The 23,230-nt window shown below is 41.1% G+C and overlaps 1 protein-coding gene across 1 annotated transcript in view; it reads right to left on the reverse strand.

Moving 5' to 3' along the window:
* The window catches only part of CARTPT (CART prepropeptide), a 53,629-nt gene extending 33,417 nt beyond the window's left edge, over nt 1-20,212 (reverse strand). Inside the window, exons 1-2 of the mRNA XM_053699709.1 lie at nt 20,144-20,212; nt 2,242-2,339 (exon numbers count right to left, since the gene is read on the reverse strand). Coding sequence (XP_053555684.1) covers nt 2,242-2,339; nt 20,144-20,212 — 167 coding nt within the window. The remainder of the gene's footprint in view (nt 1-2,241; nt 2,340-20,143) is intronic.
* Nucleotides 20,213-23,230: the final 3,018 nt, after the last annotated feature.

Here is a 23,230-nt window from a genome sequence, read left to right on the forward strand (position 1 = left end):
GAAATTCTGCTAAAGGAAAAGATGGAGCTTAAACCAAGATATCGTCCAGGTAAGAAAATACTGCAATTCCCTGAGCTCTAATTACAGACAAAAGGGCACCCAGAACTTTGGAAAATATTATTGGAGCTGTAGCCAGACCAAATGTAAGAGCAACAAACTGAAAGGGATTGTCCAGAAAGGTAAACCTCAGAAACTGGTTATGTTCTTTTTGAATTGAAACATCAAGGTAAGCCTCCTTTAAATCTATTGTGGACATAAACTGACATTGCTGAACAAAAGGCAGAAACATCCTGATAGTTTCCATTATGAAAGATGGAATCCTTATATCCTTACAAACTTATACAGAGTCTTTAGATCCAAAACTGGTCTGAAAGTGCTTTCCCTTTTTGTAACAATGAATAGATTTGAATAAAATCCCATCCCCTGTTCCTGCAAAGGAACTAGAACAATCACTCTCATATCTTCCAGATCCAAGACAGATTAAAGAAAAGCTTGAGCTTTTACATGATTCCTTGGAACATTGGACAGAAATAAACCTTTCTTCAGAAACTGGTTATGTTCTTTTTGAATTGAAACATCAAGGTAAGCATCCTTTAAATCTATTGTGGACATAAACTGACTTTGCTGAACAAAAGGCAGAAACGTCCTGATAGTTTCCATTATGAAAGATGGAATCCTTATATCCTTACAAACTTATACAGAGTCTTTAGATCCAAAACTGGTCTGAAAGTGCTTTCCCTTTTTGTAACAATGAATAGATTTGAATAAAATCCCATCCCCTGTTCCTGCAAAGGAACTAGAACAATCACTCTCATATCTTCCAGATCCAAGACAGATTAAAGAAAAGCTTGAGCTTTTACATGATTCCTTGGAACATTGGACAGAAATAAACCTTTCTCTGGGAGGCCTTGTTCTGAATCCAGTTCAATATCCCTGAGAAACAATATTCTCAACCCATACATATGAGAGAGACTGAAACCTAGCCTCCTGATAGAGGCTTAATCTGCCTCTACCAGAACTTCTGGGTTGGGGGCTGCATATGCATGTGGTTTTAGAAGAAGAGATAGATTTCTTACCCCACATAGACTTGTTTCAGTTAGCATTAGGTCTCCAGACTGAACCAGAGGAACTTGGCTTCTGAACAGAGGAGTCAGTTTTCTGTTCCTTATTCTCACAAAAGGAACGAAAACAATTAGAAGCTTTGAATTTTCCTTTAGACTTCCTGTCTTTAGGATGAAAATCTCCTTTACCTCCAGTAATAGTAGAAATAATAGAATCTAAATCAGACCCAAATAACTTATTTCCCTGAAATGAAGGAGACAATAATCCAAATTTAGATACCATATCAGCAGACCAGGATTTAAACCACAAGGTGCTCCTGGCAAGAATTGCTAAAGACATCCTTTTGACATTAATTTTCATAATATCAAACACAGCATCACAAATAAAAGACTTGGCACTCTGAAGCAAACCCAATAGATTTCTACAAACAGGATCAGAAAACCGCTCTGAAAGACTAGACCACTAGTAAGAAGAAGCAGCCGCCATATAAGCAGTAAAAATAGCTGGCCTAAAAATATAGCTAGCATGTAAAAAGGCCCTTCTATGAAGGGATTCTAACTTTCTGTTTAAAGGGTCCATAAAAGAAGTGAGAGTAGATTGTACAAATAAGTGCAATCTAAAAGTTCCTAGACTTTTAGATTGCAGTTATTTGTACAATCTACTCTCTCTTTTTATGCCTATTTAAATAATTCTATTTCTAGGTTGCACTATAAGAAATCCCATAAAAGAAGTACTGTCTTCCAAAGGAATAGTTGTACGTTTAGCCAAAGTGGAAATGGCCCCATCCACATTGGGAAATGTTTAGCATAACTCTAGATTAGAAGCAGGTAAAGGATATAACTTTTTAAACATTGCAAAATTATTAAAATACATACCTGGCTTAGACCATTCCCTAGCAATCTTGTCAGAGACAGCATATCATGAAGTCCTAAAAACTGAATTTAAATGATTACAAGGTTTATCATCAGAAGTTTTAGGATCTTTAACCCCTAAATTAATTAAGACCACTTTTAAATGAGAATGAAAAAATGTTTAACTTTAAACAAAAAAGAGGAAGTATCAGGCTGAACTTCAGATGAGGAATCCTCATCCCCAGCAGAAACTTTACCATCTGAAGATACAACAGTATCCCTGGGTTCAGGGCACATAGCACTTGTAGAAGGTAAAATCTGAACTGACCTTTTATGCTTATATGAAGGCAAGAGAGTAGCCAACGCCTCAGAGACTGCAGCCTTGATGAAAGTTTTCATGGCAGGAGGCACTAATGCAGAATTAACCTGTAATTAACAAATAGTAAGTGCATTAGTACCCAAAGAAACAACATTAGATTGGTCGTATGCATTAACAAATCTAAACACAAGCCACATAAATGAGCTGAAGAGAGCGCTAACCCGATAAGTGTAAACCCAATGTGTGCAATCCTGATGCGTGAAAACAGTCCGACGCGAAAATAACTAAGAGCGCCAAAAAAAGGCGCATAGTGAAAGATAATAATTTTAATAATAAAATAATATTTTTTTAAAAAAGTGCCCATTATATAAAATTACAAATATATATATATATATATATATATATATATATATATATATACTTACCAATACACACTCGTCCACTAGCAATCAAATAGCTAACAGTATTGAAACATATCAGCAGAGGTTATGGAATAGGAGTATATTTGTAGATCCATAAAGGGAGGCAGAAGACACATCCCTGAAAACAATTAGAGGGTAAATAAAAGATTTCCCATGAGGTGAAAACAAAGCAACATAAACCATACCCCAAATACATCCCCTGACAAGCACTATACTCTGAGGGGAACCGGGCCTCAACATAAACTGAAAACCCCTTTCTCTGAGGAATCACATGCACATCTTCATTCTTCAACCACCTCTAGCGGAGGCAAAGTAAAGACTGAGGTATGTGTGAAGTGGGAGAGGTTTTATAGAGCTCTTGGGGTTTATGAATCTTTGTCTCCTCCAAGTGGTAGAGAAGAGTAATTCCCATGAGTAATGGATCACCGACTTTCACCACCTTTATGAAAGTATATTTGTAAGTAAAAATATTTTCCCAATCCGTCAGAGCATATGAGGCTCAGTGCTAACCAGTGAGATCTCACTTCTATTATTTATCGACTTAATCACTTAGATATTTTCTTAAATGCCAGCAATGTAGATTTTTTCTCTATACTAACAGATATTGCGATGCTGTGTTTATATCACAAGGTTATATTACTTTCTTGATTTACCTGCCAAGTCCTACTCTGTTGCCTTTTTCACTACTCCCTTAAGTTGATGCTTTTCTCCATGCACATGCCAAAACTAAAGGTGCAATGACACTAAACAGGGAGGGTTGACATCACATTCTTTCCCTATAAATTGCAAGGTACTTACTCAGGAGGTTTGCTTTCCCGTAGTTCCATCTGTTTTCAGTATGGCTCATTAGTAGCTTCTGTTCCAGTCAAAAACTGAGATTTGAAGGCATTGCTCCAGTTTGTTACTGACTGTAAGATTTCCAAGACCTGCTCTACTACCAAGTTGTTGATCTGGTAAGTTCCTGACTATGAGAGTGACAATACCTGTTATATTTCCAAGTTGCTGACCAGATTAGTTCCTGACTATGAAATTGCAAACTCTCATACTTCTACCAAATTGCTGTTCAGATTACCTGTTCAATGTTTATCTCAAGTATACTCAGATTTATCCTTCAGCAATTGACTTTTGCCTATCTATACAAATTTACAGCCATTTATGAGAACTAATACTACTGGAGTAAAAAATATCTGAAGTAGAGTAAAGAAACTGCAATTTAAAAACAGTAGAGCCTACATTTTTGTGTGAAGATAAAGATCAATGGCTTCAAACAAAATTGAAGAACCCATAGACATCATTGTCATTTAAGCATATTCATTGGTCTCCATTTATCATGTATGTTGTTTTTGTAGCACTTGCTGTGCAGAATCACTCATATGAGCCTGCTAACTGCAAGTTAAGATGTATCAATCCAAGGCTTTCTAGGCTTCTTGCAGAAGAATTCTCACCAGTACTATGAAGTCTTGTCCTAATTCTCTAAAGGCACAGTATGTCTCGCAAAGGGGCGTTCCCTGCTTTTAAGTATGTGAAGGAAATGTACACATTACAATAGGACTCACAAAACATTGCAAAATTAAAATCGTATAAAACGAATAAATTACTTATTGAAATAAAATTATGAAGTAAAAATTTGTAAATTTTTAATCGTATTAAAATTGTAACAAAATTGTTCTGCAAAACTTTATTGAAATTGTGCAGAAAAGAAACAATATCAGGTACACTGTGGAAATTGTAATAAAACCACACTGCACATGCAAAAACGCTGTGAAATTTGTATTTACAATATAAAATTCCAAGCCTATTATTTTCCTTATTATGAAATTAATTTCACCACCACTGCTAATAGGCTTGGCTGAAATTTCCCAGCCATGTCTGGCATATTCTCTAAACATTTCCCCCTGCAGATCTCACAGTTATTTCTTACAAACTAAAAGGTAGTGATTGTGTCATAACGCACAAAACAATTATTACCCTCATAGAAAATCATCTGCATACAAAAATAAAGGTTATTGTAAGGTACTGTACACTATTAACAGAGTAATCTGATTAGCTGCAGGATTTAATGTTTCACGTGTGCCCCCTGCTTACTTTGTTCTTCCCAGCAAAGTTTACCTTTCCAGCGAGCACCAACTTTGGGAGACATCTCACCTCTTGCAGGTACAGCCCTTTTTTTTAATAGAATTCCATGAGGGCCGCCCTTACGAGTCAGTGTGATTCTCCATGCCTGACCCAAGTAAGTTTTAATAATTGGGCACTAAGAGTATTAATGTGTATATTTGATGGAATAAGCAGAGTACCATCTCAGACCAGAGTTTTAATAATAGGCTTTTATCTTAGAGCGAGCGAAGCTCTAGGTTATGTGAATGCAAGAAAAAGAAAAAACTGAGTCCCACTGTTGTAGTCAATATATCCGATGTTTATTGGACAGGAGCCATACATACGTTTTGCACATGCGTACATGCACTTCATCAGAGTTCTAGGTTATGTGAGTAACCCTTTGGCAATTTGCCCAACCTTGCTACATTTGATACAGTGTTATTCCTCTATTCTTTTTGGTATAATCACAGAAGAAACAGTATTGGAGTGTATACAGGACCTTGTACAATTTCCTTTTCTTTACTTTGGAAGGCAGGTGGGTGGTCCAGCAGCAAAGGGGGAGGGAGTGGGAGTGGGGGGCCCTACAATACAAAAAAAAATTGAATGGGGAGCTATGCTATAACTAAAAGGTGTGGCGGGTGGTGGCGGCATCCCTAACCAACAATCACTGGTATTTATAGGTACTGGCAGACATCTGCCAGAGCCTAAGATGATGGAAATAGTTAGAGGGGGAGGGTTAGAGAGCTGTTTGGGAGGGATCAGGGAGGTTGAAGGGTAAGGGGGGGATCCTACACTGCAGAAAATATTAAAGAAAAAATATAAAAAATATTTAATAAATTTTGTGGTGGGGGTGAGGGAGGGAAGAGAGCTGTTTGGGAGGGATCAGGGGGTGGGAAGTGTCAGGTGGGAGGGTAATCTCTACATTAAAGCTTAAATTAACTTTACAAGCTACCTGATTAACCCCTTCACTGCCGGGAATAAACAAGGTGTGGTTCGTAGCTGCAAATAGCAGCCTTCTAATTACCAAAAAGCAATGGCAAAGCCATGTATGTCTGCTTTTTCTGAACAAAGAGGATCCCAGAGAATCTTTTACAATCATTTGTGCCATGATTGCACAAGCAGTATGTAAATAATTTCAGTTTGTGAAAAAGTTTACGATTTTATTTTTTTAAATATAATTTTTTATTAAGGTAAATAAAGCGTAGAGCAAAACAGGATTCAACATTATAATGACCACAGTAATACAATGTTACATTACATCCCATTCCGTACACAGAAATATTCTCCGTATATTTGTTTAGTTCAAAATTTCACACATGCTCTATATAAGAACAATATAAACATAATACCCATACCTTACATTTTTTATTTCTTTATGAACTAATATTACAACGAAACCTATAAATGATGTTTTGCCTCCTGTTACTGTGATATATTATATTATGACAACATAAGCATAAGTAAAGTTTATTATAGAGGTTACATTTTTTATCCTCGGCACACCAAACTATCTCAGTCTGTAATATTGTGAAGACTCTACAAAATAAAATATGCTTTGTAATTTCACCAGTTGTTTCTAATTCTGATCAACTTATGATCTTTATGAAAGAATTATTTGAAAGTTCAGACTGCCTCTAGGAAGTGACACATTAAACTCAGCGGACACGAGCCACTAGGGGATTTTTTGCCCAGAAACTTGACTGGGCTTAACTAATTCTATCACTGTATTCTGAATAAAAGTGATGTAATAGTTAATATTAATAATAATAAAGATAATAAAAATGGTAAGAATAATAAAAATAGTAATAATAGTAAAAATAGTAAAAACAGGATGGGCGGTGGAGGGTTTATGTAAATTGAACCCAAGATGCAAGTAAACCAACAGTGAAGTTTAACAGTTGAAAGTAATCAGACCACTTTCTGCACATTTCCAATACCAACTTTTCCGTATCAAGATGCTGGAGCTCCAGAAGGCTCCGGGGGGGGAGACACCTACCCATCTGGAGGCTACATCACACCAGAAGAAGTTACCTCATACTGCCTTCTGTGCCTTTAAAGACAGAGAGGAGGAAATCGACCGGTACCTACAGGTATTTGAGATCTAGTGTGAGCTGCAGGGCATTGATTAGGCAGACTGGGTTACCCTTCTGATCGGGAAGCTATCGTGGAGAGCTTTGTATGCTTTCGAGGCTATCTCCCTGCAAGACAAGCAGAGTTATGATCGGGTGAACGAGTGCATCCTGGTCATGTATGCCATCACTCCAGAGGCTAATCGTCTTAAATTCTGGAGCCTGAGACGGAGTCAACCCTTTACTGAGTGGGCTCACCAGCTAACCTTCTCCTTGGACTACTGGTCCACGAGTTGCCAAGTGACCACCCAGGCACAGGCATCACAACTCATACTCTTGGAGCACTTTTACAATCATTCTCCATGGGTCTGAGATCGGAAGCCCCTCACTGTAGATTGAGCAGCAGCTTTGGCGAACCAGTTGCTGGATGGACGAACCTCGTTTGATTGTCTGTCCTCCTACAGCAACAGTCCGACCTCTAGTGACCAACCGGTACCCTTCAGCGCCACCGGCTCAACCCTTCTTCTGGCCCAACCCAACCATAGAAGACAGGAATCCGGTGCTACGGGTGCGACGAAGTGGGGCATGTGAGGTCCAATTGCCCATGGAATCCTCCCTTTGCCCACTGAACCAGAGCCCCGACAGGGGTTCCCAGAGCTGTTATCCATTTTGTGGAGACAGGGGGCACCACTAACCCCTTCCGTCTGGAGTGAGTAAGAGTTTTGGGTCTTGCACGAGGAGGACCCGGTACAAGCTGCGCCTGGCGACAACCGTTTTCATCATCGTCAGCCAGTTTGGGTTAATGGCCGCTAGGCCCAAGGATTATGGAACAGCAGAGCCGCCATTACCCTTGTGTCCAGCCACACATGGTCACAAGCTCAGACCAAATGGGAAAATCTATTGCAGTTTGTGTGGTTGGGGGTAAGGTGCTCCGAATTCCCACAGCACAGGTTCACCTGGATTGGGGTGTGGGCTCCCATGCTGTGGAGGTTGGTATTATGGGCAATTTGCCAGCAGAGGTCTTACTGGTGAATGACTTGGGACATCTTTCCAAGTAACCAAGTGTTGGGCCAGAACTACTGTGGGGGTGCTCATGAAGACTGGGGTATACTGCCAGACCCCTCTAAATAACAGTATTCACAAAATGTCCACAGCACCTTTTTTAAAACAAGCAACGTTTCAGGGATTAACCCCTTAGTCATACAGCATGACTAAGGGGTTAATCCCTGAAACGTCGCTTGTTTTAATGTCTGAATAAAGATTTATACTTCTTAAAAAAGGTGCTGTGGACATTTTGTGAATATTGGGACATCTTTTATCATCCTTTCTTGTGGATGTACACACAGATATTTGCCCTGTCACCACCCGACAACAAGATAGACTTAATGCAGAACCACTCAAGAATGGGACCCAGGTAAGCCACTCCAACCCGACAGTTGTCCCGACTGATTCCTCTGTCTCCTGGAATTCCCCCTCTGACTTTGTCCAGGAAACGTTAAATGACCATACGTTGGCCCCCTACCAGGAACAGGTGGGAACAGACCTATGTGGGTTAGGTGGAACCGCTTTGAGTGGGGCCCAAGGCCTCCTTTACCGGGTTATAAAGGGTAGTGGGCGGAGGCAGGTGACCAAGTGACAGTTGGTGGTACCACAAAAATATTGGTAAGACCTACTATGCATAGGGCCCAACATTCCCCTTGCAGGACACCTAGGGATTACTCTGACCCGCCACCGATTTACCTAGAACTTCTTCTGGCCAGTGATTACGGGGGACATTAGGCAGTACTTCCATACTTGTGACACATGTCAGAGAGTGGGGGAAGATAGGTGACCACTCTAAGGCTTCCCTGTATCCCCTCCCTATCATTGGTGAACTGTTCAGCAGGATAGCTGTTGACATAGTTGGACTTTTGCCCTGTCCCAGCCCCTTGGAAAAGAGTTATATCCTGTCGGTAGTGGATTACGCTACCCGGTACCCTGGAGGCAATTCCCCTGGCCAACATTCAGGTGGAGACAGTGGGAGATGCCCTGCTCCGGATCTTTGGGGTGGGTTTCCCCTGTGAAATTATCTCGGGTCAAAGGAACTCAGTTTACTGTTGAGCTCACCCAGCAGCTATGGAAGCTCTGCAGGATAAAGCCCCTACAGAGCTCAGCATACCATCACCAGACTGACTGTGCAAGAGGTTTAAAGGGATAATGAAGCAGCTGCTTCGTACATTCTCTGCCACACCTCCTGTTCGCTTACCGGGAGGTGCCGCAGGAGTCTACCGTTTTTTCTCCCTTTGAGTAGATCTACTTAGAGTCCACTGGGAAGGGTCTGTTGGGGAGGAGGGACCTTCCATTGTAGGTTATGCCCTAGAGTTTAGGGACCGACTGAAGGAACTTGCCAACACTTTGCGGGAGAACCTTCAGGTCACCCAGGGTAGACAGAAGTGGTGGTATGACCATAAATCTCGCAACCGCACCCTGGATGTAGGGCAGAAAGTTCTTGCCCTAAAGCCTACCAAGACAAATAAGCTGCAGGCCGCTTGGCAGGGGCCCTACCAAGTAGTTGAACAACCAGTGGCAACACTAGGGGGTGCAGGCTGCACCTGGGTGACACCCTCCAGGGGGTGACACCACCAGCCAAATTTTTATTTTTTTATTTTATTGAAATTAGAAGAAATGCAATGTAGAGATGCATAGATTTTTTTTATTAGATGGGCCAGCATTTGTGAACATTAGTGGGACTGGGGAAGTTGTAGACACTTAATTTTTTGCCCCTTGAGCCAGCACTGCAATTTCCACAAAAAGTTTCCCTGGCTGATTTTGCTTGTTTGTACTTTGCTCCTCCCCTGCCCAATTTCACTATGAATGTTGTGGGCATGCCGTGGGGCTTGCAAAGTTGTGCTGCTAGCCTAAACCTGCCTGCCTATCTGTGCTCACTGCTTAGTGAGCGTGTAGGGCAGTGGAGTCACTCACTGCTGCGCTGTCTCTCTAAACGGGAACCGGGAAATCATGAGGGGGGTGTCTGGCACCTGACTACATGACTGTCTGACACTGTCTCTAAAGTGAAGGAGCCATGTATGATGCCCACCAGACCAGTATGGTTATGGTACACTAAGTGCACACTGAAGAGGTAGGAGGGGAGAGCAGGCAAGGGTCTGGGGGTGGGCAAAGTGCAGAGGTGATTGACCATAAGAAGCGGTAGGCACACGGCCCGGGGCTGTGCACTGACAGACTTGGAACAGAGTTAGAGAGCAGAATTCCCATAGTTTGCGCCTAAACATTTTCTTTAGTGATTTATTTTTAGAGTGCTCTGTTTATCTTTCATTTGATGCTCTGCTGAGCCAGGGAGCAGCTCTAGGCATGAGCTTTATAATTAATGCAGTGCAGTTTACATATTTTGTGTGTGTGTGTCTGAGTTTTTGTGTGTGTGTGTGTCTAAGTGTTTGTGTGTGTGCCTGAGTGTTTTTGTGTGTGTGTCTGAGTGTTTTTGTGTGTGTGTCTGAGTGTGTTTCTGAGTGTTTGTGTGTGCATTTGAGTGTGTTTTTAAGTGTGTCTGAGTGTTTGTATGTGTGTGTGCCTGTGTTTTTGTGTTTGTGTGTGTCTGCTTTATGGGGGGAGGGTGGGGTGACACCATGACTTACCGCACCGGGTGACACAAACCCTAGTGATGCCACTGAGAACAACTTTGTGATACTACATACCTAGTAGCTAAATGTTCTGATGAACGAGTCTGCCAGACTTTTCATGTGAACATGCTGAAGGCATACTAGGAGAGGCCGGAAAAGGTAGCCAGCATATGTGCTCCGGCCATGGAGGAATCAGAGAGTCTCCCCATGCCGGACCTGCCCGGGAGGAATAGGGAGCAGACAGGCATAGGACATATAAAGGTAGACAAGAGGCTAGGAACCCTGCAGCGGGAGCAAGTCAGGCAGGTGTTTGAGAGTAGACAGGAAATGTTCTCCACAGACCCTGGGTACACCACTGTAGCGGTGCACCGAGTGGAGACCTCAGGACAGTTGCCCTTTACGGCAACCGGCGTACCAGATCCTCGAGTCAGTTAGGGAAGGTATGTGCAGCGAAATTAGAGAGCTGCTCGATACTGGAGTTTATCGAGCCGTCCAATAATCCCTGGGCTTCCCCGGTAGGGCTCATGGGTAGGCTACCGTAGACTTAACGACCGGACCACAACCAACATCCTATGCCCTGGGTTGATGCACTGTTAGACAGCATCGCCTGGGGTAACTTCCTGAACATGTTAGATCTCTGTAAGGGTTACTGGCAGATTCCTTTAGACCCGGAATCTATTCCGAAGTCAGCATTCATCGCCCTATTTGGCCTGTACCAGTTTAAGGTAAATTCCGTTTGGTATTGAAGAATGCTCCGGCAATGTTCCAGAGGATGGTGGATCGACTCATCCATGGCCTCCAGGATTATGCTTGCGCATACCTGGATGACATTGCGATCTTCAGCGATACCTCGGAGGAACATTTGGTTCACCTGGGTACCGTATTGGACCGCATCAGAGCTGCTGGTCTGACTCTGAAGCCAGATAAGTGCAAGGTAGGGATATCTGAGGTGCAGTACCTTGGACACAGAGTGGGATAGGGGTAGCAGATCATAACCGCCTGGTATGGCTTAATAGGGTCTCTGGGGACAATGGACACTTGTTGAGGTGGATTAAGCCTTGCAGCTTTTTAACTTTACCATTCAGTATCACCCGGTGAAGAGTAACGGCAATGAGGATGGCCTTTCCTGGCAAACTGAATTAGAATGACACCACCGGAAAAGCCCCAAGCCGACCTGACAGGAACTATCCGGGCCTGCCAGACTATGGGTCAGGGGGGAGCACTGTCACGGATACCAGGCTGCAAGGGCCATCCTTTCCCAGTTGGAACCACTATTGTATTTTCTTTGGCCAATTGTTTGTTACAGCAACTGGACTTTGCCCTGGAAGAGCCTAATTTTCCCTGTTCAGGCACCCTGGACTCTTTTTTCACAGGTCACCCTTCTTTCCCCTGACTGGGTTCCAACCGGAATCTTATGGAACTTTATGCTGGCTGAGATCGGCGGGGACAGCCACTGAACTTTATCCGGCGTCGCTCCGGAAGCCCATTGCTTCAGCACACCACTCTTTTGGAGACTTATTATACCTTTGAAGGAACCTGGGCTGGGGTGATTACTTAGAGGGAGCTCACTCAGGAACCTGGAGTTCTTGTCAACCTCACTGTGACGGAAGAGTGGGTGCCAAGGCTCACTGGTGGGGGGTTGGGCCCACATGGTTTCCCTTTGTCACAGATACCGGGCTGCAAGGGTTAAACCTCTACCCCCTACTACATCACAACCTCTTGTTTTTTGGTGCTTTTGGGGTCCTCAGAGCAACCGCAATCAACAAACCCTTCCCTTTTGTGAGAAATGTATGTTGAACCTGATCTTGAAAGAGGTGGTGACTGACCTATCCCTCTCCGGCCGGCAGGGCTCCTGGAACTACCGGCCGGCCGCCGCATCCAGCACCCTCCGGGAAACTTTACCTCCGGCCACTCCAGAGGCCCCTTGTACAAGAGCTCCGCTCTCTTGGGGATTGGTACCCCATGGGAAGGGCAAGAGGTGGGTCAGTTGCCGGAGGTGAGCTCCATTGGGTACAGGGGTTTCCGAGCTCTTTTAAGCAGACCGTCCTTCGGCTGGCCAGCCCCATGGAACTGCCGGCCGGCGGCATCAGCTTGTATCCCCGACCCTCTTTAACCCAGGTCGCTCCAGCAGTCCTTTGTCCCAGAGCTTCACTCTTCTGGGAATTAATACCTCATGGGGGGGACCAGGGGTGGGGTGATTGGCCCAGTTTCCAGTGGCCTTCCCGGTGTATGGTTGGATGTCCATAGCTCCGGCCCTCAGTCATGAATGCACCATCCCCGTACCGCTGGACCCTGGGGAACAATGAACACTTTGGTGGTGACAGCCTGTCTGGAGGGGCTGGAATGGCGGGAGATTTAAGGGACTGATAAGACTCTTATCAAGATCAGTTTGCGTATAAATGTTGTGTGTGTTTCCTAATAAATTGTACTTCGTGTTTTCACCTGAATGCTAGTGTGTCTAGTTATTCGGGTGGGCTTCTGCTAAAATCACTTTCTCCGCAACATAGCGGCTGGATCCAGGTACTGGGAGAATCCTTGGCGGAGCTACCCAGTCGGAGTATCCGGTAATCAGTCACACCATTATTCTGTGTTTTGATGCCTGCCTCTCATGCATGTATGTCAATAACAGTGTGTACAAAGAAAGATTTTCACAGTCTCTGCTTAGAAGACTGATTTACATATCTGAGCAGGCTGCTTCAAAGCAGAGAGTTAATTACTCATAGCAGTAAATCTTCTAGGGACAAAAGTGGTATCTTGTCCATCTATTACCCTCAGATCTGGCACTTCAAAAGGTTAAGGAAATAACTGCATTTGTACATCCTCAGATTAAAAGTGTCCAGCTAGCCAGACTGACTATATTCTCAGCAGGTGATCAGTGAGTAGGACTGATAGCTATTAACAGTGATGCCCCTCTGTGTGCTGGGTTACGATTGGTTGCTAAGATCATCGCTAGGGGGCGTGTTGTGAGCTGACAAGAGAGGATGGGCAGTTTTCAAAACCACTTTGCATGGGAAAAAAAGAGAGTTATTCCAAGTTGCCTGAACTATACAGGAGTCAATTAACCAAGAGCTCTCTAAAGGGCTATAACAAGACAGTGCAAGAGGACTGTTCTACTGACTGTGGCTGATAGAACAGGGTAGTTTTTATCCTAGCCCCAAAGTGAGTGTGTTCTTTCTGTATTTTGTGTAATTCTGTGTGTTTGCTTATTTTTAGTGAATAAAGTACAATTTATTTCACCATTCATTTTGCTCATTGAAATGATCCCAGTAAAACAACGTTATAGAGTGCTGGTCTCCTGTGACACTCACCATGGACTGTTCCTGGGTACCTTTACCAGGCTGCCGCTCCGGTCCCCAGCCACGGATCATGTCGCTTTTTGGACTGTTGCATCTGGGGGTCTGGGGCTATTGAATGGTACCTTGGGATTACCGCTGCTCCCTCAAGATCACCCCATTAGATTAGGTAGGCTCTCAGATGGTGATAGTTTATAAACAGTGGCGGCTCATGGGTTTTTCAAATGGGGGTTCACAATATATAAATTGTGAAAATTAAATGAAATGTTGATTACTCAAGTGAAAGTTTTGTTATAAAAGATAACTCTTTAGGTAAGTAGTTTTGCTGTTATATAGCTCTGCCTTTTTTTACAGCACAGAGCACTCCAGTCTTTAGATATCCCTCCCACCATCCACCAATGTATATCTGCAAAAAGGCTGCCCTGCTTAAAGGGACAGTCTAGTAAAAATTAAACTTTGATTATTCATATAGAGCATGCAATTTAAAAAAACTTTCCAATTGACTTTTATAATTAAATTTGCTTTGTTCCCTTGGTGGTATTTTTGAAAAGCTAAACCTAGGTAGGCTAGTTCACGTGTGTCATATAGATAACATTGTGCTCACTCCTGTGGTTATTCAGGAGTCGGCACTGATTGGCTGAACTGCATGTCTCTCAAAAGCACTGAGATAAGGGGACAGTCTGCAGAGGCTTAGGTACAAGGTAAAACACAGAGGTAAAAACATATATTAATATAACTTTTTCGGTTATGCAAAACTGAGGAATGGTTAATAAAGAGATTAGCTATCTTTTTAAACAATAAAAATCCTGGTGTAGACTGTTCCTTTAATAAGTCTTATTTTTTTTACTGTCAGTGTCTTTTAAACTTAACTAAGCTAACTAAAGTAGCTACTCTCAGCAGATATCCACCAGTGTATGTATCTGCAAAAAGGCTGCATGCAGCAGTTAAACTGTCTTTTAAAATAACTTTTTAAACTGAAAATCTAAATACAAGAGCTTCTCTCAGCAGATATCCCTCCAAGTCCCACCATCCACCAATGCAGAAGGTAGTGATAAACTAATAGCCAGAGAACACTTTAGACTACACCTCCCCTAAGCCAAGGTGCTTTCAATCTAACAAGAGTTCATCATGGATGGGATACTACAAGGCCTGTCAGTGACACTGTAATATGCCTCTTTACCTTATCAGAGTTGTTATCCTGATATCCAATCTCACCTGGCTTTATCCCTTGGCCGACTTTCCTCCCCCGCTCATTGCTGCCGGGACCGGACCACTGGGTGCCGCACGTCCAGTCCCTCCCACCGAATCTGGTGTCCTCCAGCTCGGCTCCGGTTCTTCCTGTAATGGTGGCACCAGAGCCCGAAATTGGAAAAATTCTATTTATTCAGCCAAAAAGTTTCTTTTTCTTCTTTGTTTTTTTTCTCTTAGGGGTTCACGTGACCTGTGCTCCTAGGGAGGAGCCTCCACTGTGTATAAATACAGTGCAGTTGCTGTATTAAATCAGTTCTTGTTTCACATTAATACTGTTCTTGTCTGGTCATTAGGGTGTGCTATATGCTATTTTTACTTACTAGCTCCATTGCTACATGTTCCAGTATTGAAGAAGGTCCTTCTGGCTGAGATACCTAGTTGGGGTATCCGGGAGTCCATCACAGTAGTCAATAATTCGAACCATCAAACATGCTGCACCCTTTTAAATCAAAAGGGGGTTAAACTTGTGACAGACACAATCTGGACAAAATGCATCAAGTAATAATTTTATACAATATCCCTTCAATGCACAATTTATATGACAACTGTTGTCTTGGCTGATAAGCATTGACATCCTTGCATTAATAACTTCTTATCCTGAAGGCAAAATCCAATAGAACAATTCCTGAAACTGTCACTCTTCTGGCTCAAGCACATTTTCAAAATAAGATTCCCTAGGAAAACTTTACTCATGGGTTTTATAAAACACATATTGAAGACTGTAATCACCATGGTAAGTATGAATGAGAGCTCATTCAATATAACTGTCAAGTTTAAGTGCCATGTGACTCCATTCAGAACTTTTATCAAATTAATGAGATGTAAGTTTTATACAGTAAAATTATTTGTAACTTTGTTACCAAAACAGTCTGTTAATTATTAACGTTCTAAAGCACAGTATCAACACTAAGTTTAGGACTTTGCAATCCACTATTGTTAGTTGCTACTGTTTTGGCTTTTCATTGACTGTGGTTACTGTTGGTGCTAGAGAGGAGGCAGCTGTTAGTAAATTGATTTAATGTATGGATAACAAGTAGCAATAAATCTAACTTGACTGTGTAAAACACTACTTTTTGTAGACAACTTATATTTAGAAGACTAGCTCTTACTGATTGTATTAATTGCCTTCTTCAGCATTCACTACTTAGTCTTCAATAACTTAAGGACATTTGCTCTGTTTGGGGAAACCAATAACAAATGATATTTGTTTTTAATGAAAGGAAGCAGCGGCTGTTTGTTGGGTTTTCAATATATGAAACAAAAGTCATTACTAACTCATTATTTCTTAACGTCTGTGTAACGTCAGCAATCATATTAAAGGAATTAAAGACATGTTTATGCAAATAACTTCTTTAATACTTTGTTATGCTTCCTAATAGAAGTAATTTTCAAGAGGATAAAAAAATGTATAAAATAAAATGTTTTAGATAGATAGATATGTTTATATAGAAAGAAAATTGCAAAGGAAGATTCATAAAAGTTGCAGCACCCAATTGTGCTGATTCAGCCCGGCTGCACACTCACAGAGGACTGGATTCCAAGTCTCAGCAATCTAAAGACTCAGCAAGCTTAAAAGATATACAAGGGGGCCCTAAACAAAAAGTGTACTTGTGTAAAAACAATGTGTATTTGCAATCTGTTGCTTAGTTAAAAACAAGCCTTTTCCTCAGGCATGTGCACAACACCACCAGTGACACCTTCCCACCAAATTACACGTTTATAGTTACTTGCGATCTTTGTAGGTCTTGAGCACTATATGGCAGCAGTGATTGCCATAATGTCATACATGTTATACCATACTACCTAAGAGTTACACATGGCAACTAATAGGACAGGAGATGCTATACCCCTGAATTGGATTTCTACAGCTGATGAATCAGCCCCTTCATGTTTCATACACTTAAAATAAATGTATTAGTGTTTCATGTGCAAGTGTCAAAATACAAATAGTGTCCCCAATAATGCACTTCACAGCTATCATGGGTTTCACAGGTCCCACAAATTCATAATATTTGCGTTGACAGGATTCACACCATAAACACTAGATGCTTTATGAGCCAGGTCTGGTAATTACAAATACTTTTATTAAAGGGATATGAAACCCAAATAATTTCTTTCATGATTCAGATAGAGCATGTCATTTTAAGCAACTTTCTAATTTACTCCTATTAGCAAATTTTCTTCGTTCTCTTGGTATCTTAATTTGAAAAGTAGGAATGTAAGCTTAGGAGACGGCCCATTTTTGGTTCAGCACCTGGGTAGCGCTTGCTGAATGGTGGCTAAATGATAACAGGCGTAAATTAGAAAGTTGCTTAAAATTGCATGCTTTGGGGCATATGTATCAAGCTCCGAATGGAACTTGATTCCCCGTGTTTCTGGCGAGCCTGTAGACTCGCCAGAAACAGCAGTTATGAAGCATTGGTCACAAAGACCGCTGCTCCTTAACCTGTCCGCCTGCTCTGAGCAGGCGGACAGACATCGTCGGAAATCAACCCGATCGAGTACTCAAATCCAAAGTGCTTCCCTCCTTTTAAGGAGAAGTTCCCTATTGCCCCCTCTCCTTGGAATAGGTATATGGTCAATTATTTGGAACCTTAATTGTGAGACTGTATGGCCATTGTCTACAAAATGGTGTGCTACTGGGGCATTAAGGTCACCATTTCTAATATTAGATTTGTGTTGGAGGATTCTATCTCTGACCCTTTGGGTCGTCTCGCCAATGTAAATTATACCACATGGGCATTTAATTAAATAAATCACATAAGTGGCATTACAATTATAGTATCCTAGGAAGCCTAGTGTAGGCAGGCATAGGCAGTTGTCTAAATGCTTTCACCTCGGGGTTACACTCAGTAACAATATGCCAATGTTTACGTATAATCCGTTGTATTTTTGGACTACAGGCATTATATTCTGTAATAAACACCATCCTATCAGGATCTTTTGTTTGTCTTTTCTTGTTAGGTGTTAGCAATACTCTTTTAGTAACCTCATCAATCATTTTCTGTGGATATCCACGCTCCACAAATCTACACCCCATTTCCTTAAAGGGTTACTTTCTGTTATACCTTTTAAGCTAAACAACTAACATATTAAAGTTAATAAACATTAATTAAAACCTACTGACCTATATTTTCTCAAAAACAAAGTTTCATAACGTTCTAAAAGTTCTAGCTTTTATAGCACACCATTTTGTAGAGAAGGACCATACAGTCTCACAATTAAGGTTCCAAATAATTGACTATATACCTATTCCAAGGAAAGGGGGCAATAGGGAACTTCTCCTTAAAAGGAGGGAAGCACTTTGGATTAACAAATTAGAATCACTAATTCCCAAAGGCATGAATAGGGAGATAGATTTGAGTGTATTTTAATATAGGTTAAGTTTAAGTGAATATCTGGAAGTGTTAAAGAATTATCTTTGATGTAATCTGTTTATTAGAACTATCCCCTCCTCATCAGTATTTATACTATGTTTTTAACTTTTAAAAAAATGTTGTTTAAAAAATGTTTGTAACATTGACAGGTGTTGACCACTGGGTGTCAGTATTTAGAAATAAAGAATTGTGAAGTATACCTGAAAGTGTTAATCCAAGAGGTGTGGTTACACCTGTCTGTAGGTATTTAAGTTTGTATGTAGTGGCTCATTTTGTATGAACATGAATAAGGGTACATAACCCGAAACATTGTTCTATTCTATTGCTGTTTGCTATACTTGTGTCATGGAATAAAGAAAAAAAGATTGGAAATACTACAGTGGTGCTGCTGTGATTTTGTTAATTAAAAATAAGAGTATAAACAGAGTGCAGGCTTATATACGTTACATATGCAGTATTTTTCATGGAACCTTAGCATACTCTATATTTGTGTTCTATATCTCTAAAATATTTTGACTATAAGAATAGGACAAGTTTGCAGGGTCAAAGTATCCAGATATACACACCAAACAATAGAGGACATACTAATACCTGTATATGCCAAACAAATATCTGCTAATAAGCATCATTAAGGCAGTCGTTTAGTAGTCATTATTGAATGTTAGCAAGCTAGAAAAATAACTCACGCTACACAAAATTACATGCATTGTCAGATAAGCTATAGCCTGAATCTTTAAGAGCTCCTTCCTCAGCCCACTCCAGTCCTCCAGTATATATCAACTAGCAGGTAGCATGGCCATGGGGACAAAAGAATTAGAACACTGGAAATGTTCACTCTTTTCTGTAGTCCGTCCAGAATAAACCTTGTGGCACAAACTATCAAGGTAAACTGTCTCTCCATTCTCCGCGACCATGCTGCCTATCCGAAGCTACGTATATCTCTTTCGTGGCTCTTGTTCTGGTAAGAGGGCAAACTTTTTAAAGAGTGAACCATGTCACTTCCTGTGATTTTTCATCAGCTGTTTCACACATTTTGGACCTAATGTGCATGCGTGCCAGCGTCATCACATACCTGGCCGCATACGTCACTGCTAAAATATTTATTGCTGTTAAATTCAGGAACCCTTTATAGAGCGCATGCGTGTGATTTTGTATCACAAATGGTGCGCTCATGGAAAGCTGTTTATTAGGCTCCTCGGCAATATTCGGAACTCCGCCCCCCACTGCAACTACTCCCATTACTACTACTACTACTACTGTAAAGCTGAGTCTCCGTGCATGAGAAACACTGCTTCTGATGATCCAATGCAGCTTTTCACAGGCTCCGTTCAATGTCATTATCTTTCATAAGATAATGACATTGAACGGAGCCTGTGAAAAGCTGCATTAGATTCTCATGCATGAGCACGAAGACTCAGCTTTATAGTAGTAGTAGTAATGGGAGTAGTTGCAGTGGGGGCGGAGTTCCGAATATTCCCGAGGAGCCTAACAAACAGCTTTCCATGAGCGCACCATTTGTGATACAAAATCCCATGCATGCGCTCTATAAAGGGTTCCTGAATTTCACAGCAATAAATATTTTAGCAGTGACGTATGCGGCCAGGTATGTGATGACGCTGGCACGCATGCACATTAGGTCCAAAATGTGTGAAACAGCTGATGAAAAGTCACAGGAAGTGACATGGTTCACTCTTTAAAAAGTTTGCCCTCTTACCAGAACAAGAGCCACGAAAGAGATATACGTAGCTTCGGATAGGCAGCATGGTCGCGGAGAATGGAGAGACAGTTTACCTTGATAGTTTGTGCCAGGTATGTGATGACACTGTGCAACAGCTGATTAAACGTCACAGGAAGTGACATGGTTCGCTCTTTTACAAAGTTCGCCCTCTTACCAGAACACCGGTGTTCTGTATTATTCCCCGACTGAGTTACGTTTTGCACGCATGCGCTCACTGGCACATTCCCACAATAACATTGAAAATTACACTAAAGAGCATGCATGCACTCACTGCGGCAGTCGGCAAATTTTACAGAAGCGGGACCTCCACAATTTGGGCACTAGCCAGAGGGCATACAAATAATATTGTGGGGAAAAAAAGGATTGTAAATAGTTACAAACACTCTGGGGACATCTTAGTACCACTAGCCAAATAAAGAGTAAACGAGTGAACGTTTTGCATAAAAAAACACAAAAATATAAATAATTACAAACATTCCCTTTCAAATTATGGTTTCAGCTGGAAAGGGATTGTGTGTAATTATTTATATTATTGTTTTTTTTTATGCAAAACATTGACTCATTTACTCCTTATAAAGCGCACGCATGCGCTCACTGCCGTAGTCGGCAAATACTACAGAAGCGGGACCTCCACAATTTGGGCACTAGCTGGGGGGCATATAAATAATATTGTGGGGGGAAAAAGGATCGTAAATAGTTAAAAACACTCTGAGGACATCTAAATACCACTGGCCAAATAAGGAGTAAATGAGTGAACGTTTTGCATAAAAAAACACATTAATATAAATAATTATAAACATTCCCTTTCCAGCTGAAACCATAATTTGAAAGGGAATGTTTGCTGTTTCTGGCAAGCCATTCGGTCCTTTTTAAATCTTCCCCATAGTGTGAATACTGCAGAATGTATAGCTATGGTTATAAAGAAAATAATGTTTGCTTTATTCTAGTTAGGAAGTAGCAAAGTTACCCAGCAAGAACGGGGGTGGGGTTTCGGCCTTGTGATTAGCCACAACTATAGGCATTTACTGTCTGGTTCCCAAGTCATAAATACAAAAGCTAATACTATTACAAGGACTCCACATTGTTAAGCACAGACATATTTTTCTTCTTATAAGTAGATGCTGAAGATTAAGGCAAATAATCAGTGGATTATTAAATACCATTAAGAGCTTATGTAGATGCGTCTTTTCAAGAACGCTTTCTGGGCATCCCCCAATAGTTTATTTATCGATTAACAAAGCTCAAAGGGAGTGAACAGAAGAAAAATCAAATTAATATTTTGTGTGATCACCCTTTACCTTCAAAATAGTCAGGAATTTTGTAGGCATATAGTCAGGTGCATGATTAAATAATTAGACTAGACAGGTGTTAATAATCATCAATTTAAAATGTAGGTTGAAGAACAATCATTAACTGGAACAAAATGTCAAAAGTCATACAGTATGGCAAGAATGAGCAAAGCAACAAGACACAAGGAAGTTATACTGCATCAGCAAGTCCCTCCCAAGCAGAAATGTCAAGGCTGAGAGGGATTTTCAGATGTGCTGTTCAAGCTCTTCTGAAGAAACACAAAGAAATGGACAATGTTAAGGACCGTAGACGCAGTGGTTGGTCAAGTAAACTTAGTGCAACAGATGGAAGACATATAATGCTTACTTCCCTTTGCAATCAGAAGTTATTCAGTAGTGCCATCAAAATTGGCAGAAACCAGTTGGACTCTGGTATGCCCGTCTACTGTCTGGAGAAGTCTGGTCAGAAATGGTCTTCATGGAAGGTTTGTGGCCAAAAAGACATACCCCCAACATGGAAAAAAAGTCCAAGCGACTCAACTATGCACAAAAAAAAAATATTTTATATATAGTAGGCAGTGGCATTGTTAATTCTGCCAGAATGTGAAGCATCATTAATCTCTACAGAAAATACTTAACAGTTCTTTTCAAGTCCCCTTAGCTCAAGTCCTGTGGAGGAAATGTTTCTGGTTGGCAAAGAGCAGCTCCCTTTTTTTTTTTTTCTTCAAACGCCAACTAACGCCAGAGCTGCTCTTTGCCAACCAGACTTGAAAAGAACTTAAGTATTTTTCGGATTACACATATTCACTATATTATCTTCCGGGACTTTTGCACAGCCAGTATTTACTGGATTAGTACTTTGATATTGCATCAAGAATTATAAAGACTTGTACATTCTGACCTACAAGGATTATAGAATTAAATAATCCTTACCAGTCATTTTTTAGAAGGAACTTTTATATATACTAATCGTTTTACATAGAATAAATTGGTTTAATTGAATTCCTGTTCATTATTTGTGATATCAAAGATTATTTTTGCTACTAGACATAGCCCTACTAAAACTAATATCAAGTTCCTCATAAGTTACTGCTCTTTACTCCTGGTGATTTGCTAAAAATTTCTGCAAATACTCCATCTTCAACACAGTGGAGATTACATGCTACTCCAGATGAAACACAGTGGGGATTACAACCTACTCGAGTGAAAAATATACCTCATAACATTAAGGTGTAACCAGGTGAGCAGTTTTCAATTTACTGTCTAACAGCACTACCAGAAGTGTTGTACATACTTCACTATAAGGCTTTTTTCTTTTTGTATCCCTCACTCTTTCTATATTTCTTTCCCTCCTTCCCACCCCCTTTAATTCTTGTGAGTGCAGTCCTATATCTCCTTGTTCCAAATTTCTCCTATAAGAGATCCTTCAAGAGTGACACTAGAGGAATCAATCTTTCCACAAGACAGCAGCACAGAGGAATATCTTCACCAAGAGACACATTATCTAAAAATATTGACTCTTACCTTAACATATGAGACTATAAAAAGACTGTTGATTTGCAAAATAGTTCTATATATCTCTGGAATATCTCATATAGAGAATTTTAGTTATGTCATTCAAACATAAGATACTAGGGCCTAGATTTAGAGTTCGGCGGTAGCCGTCAAAACCAGCGTTAGAGGCTCCTAACGCTGGTTTTGGGCGCCCGCTGGTATTTGGAGTCAGTGATTAAAGGGTCTAACGCTCACTTTTCAGCCGCGACTTTTCCATACCGCAGATCCCCCTAAGCCATTTGGGTAGCCTATCTTTTCAATGGGATCTTTCTAACGCTGGTATTTAGAGTCGTTTCT

This window comes from Bombina bombina, chromosome 2 (genome assembly GCF_027579735.1).
Source record: "Bombina bombina isolate aBomBom1 chromosome 2, aBomBom1.pri, whole genome shotgun sequence".
NCBI classification, from domain to species: Eukaryota; Metazoa; Chordata; class Amphibia; order Anura; family Bombinatoridae; genus Bombina; species Bombina bombina.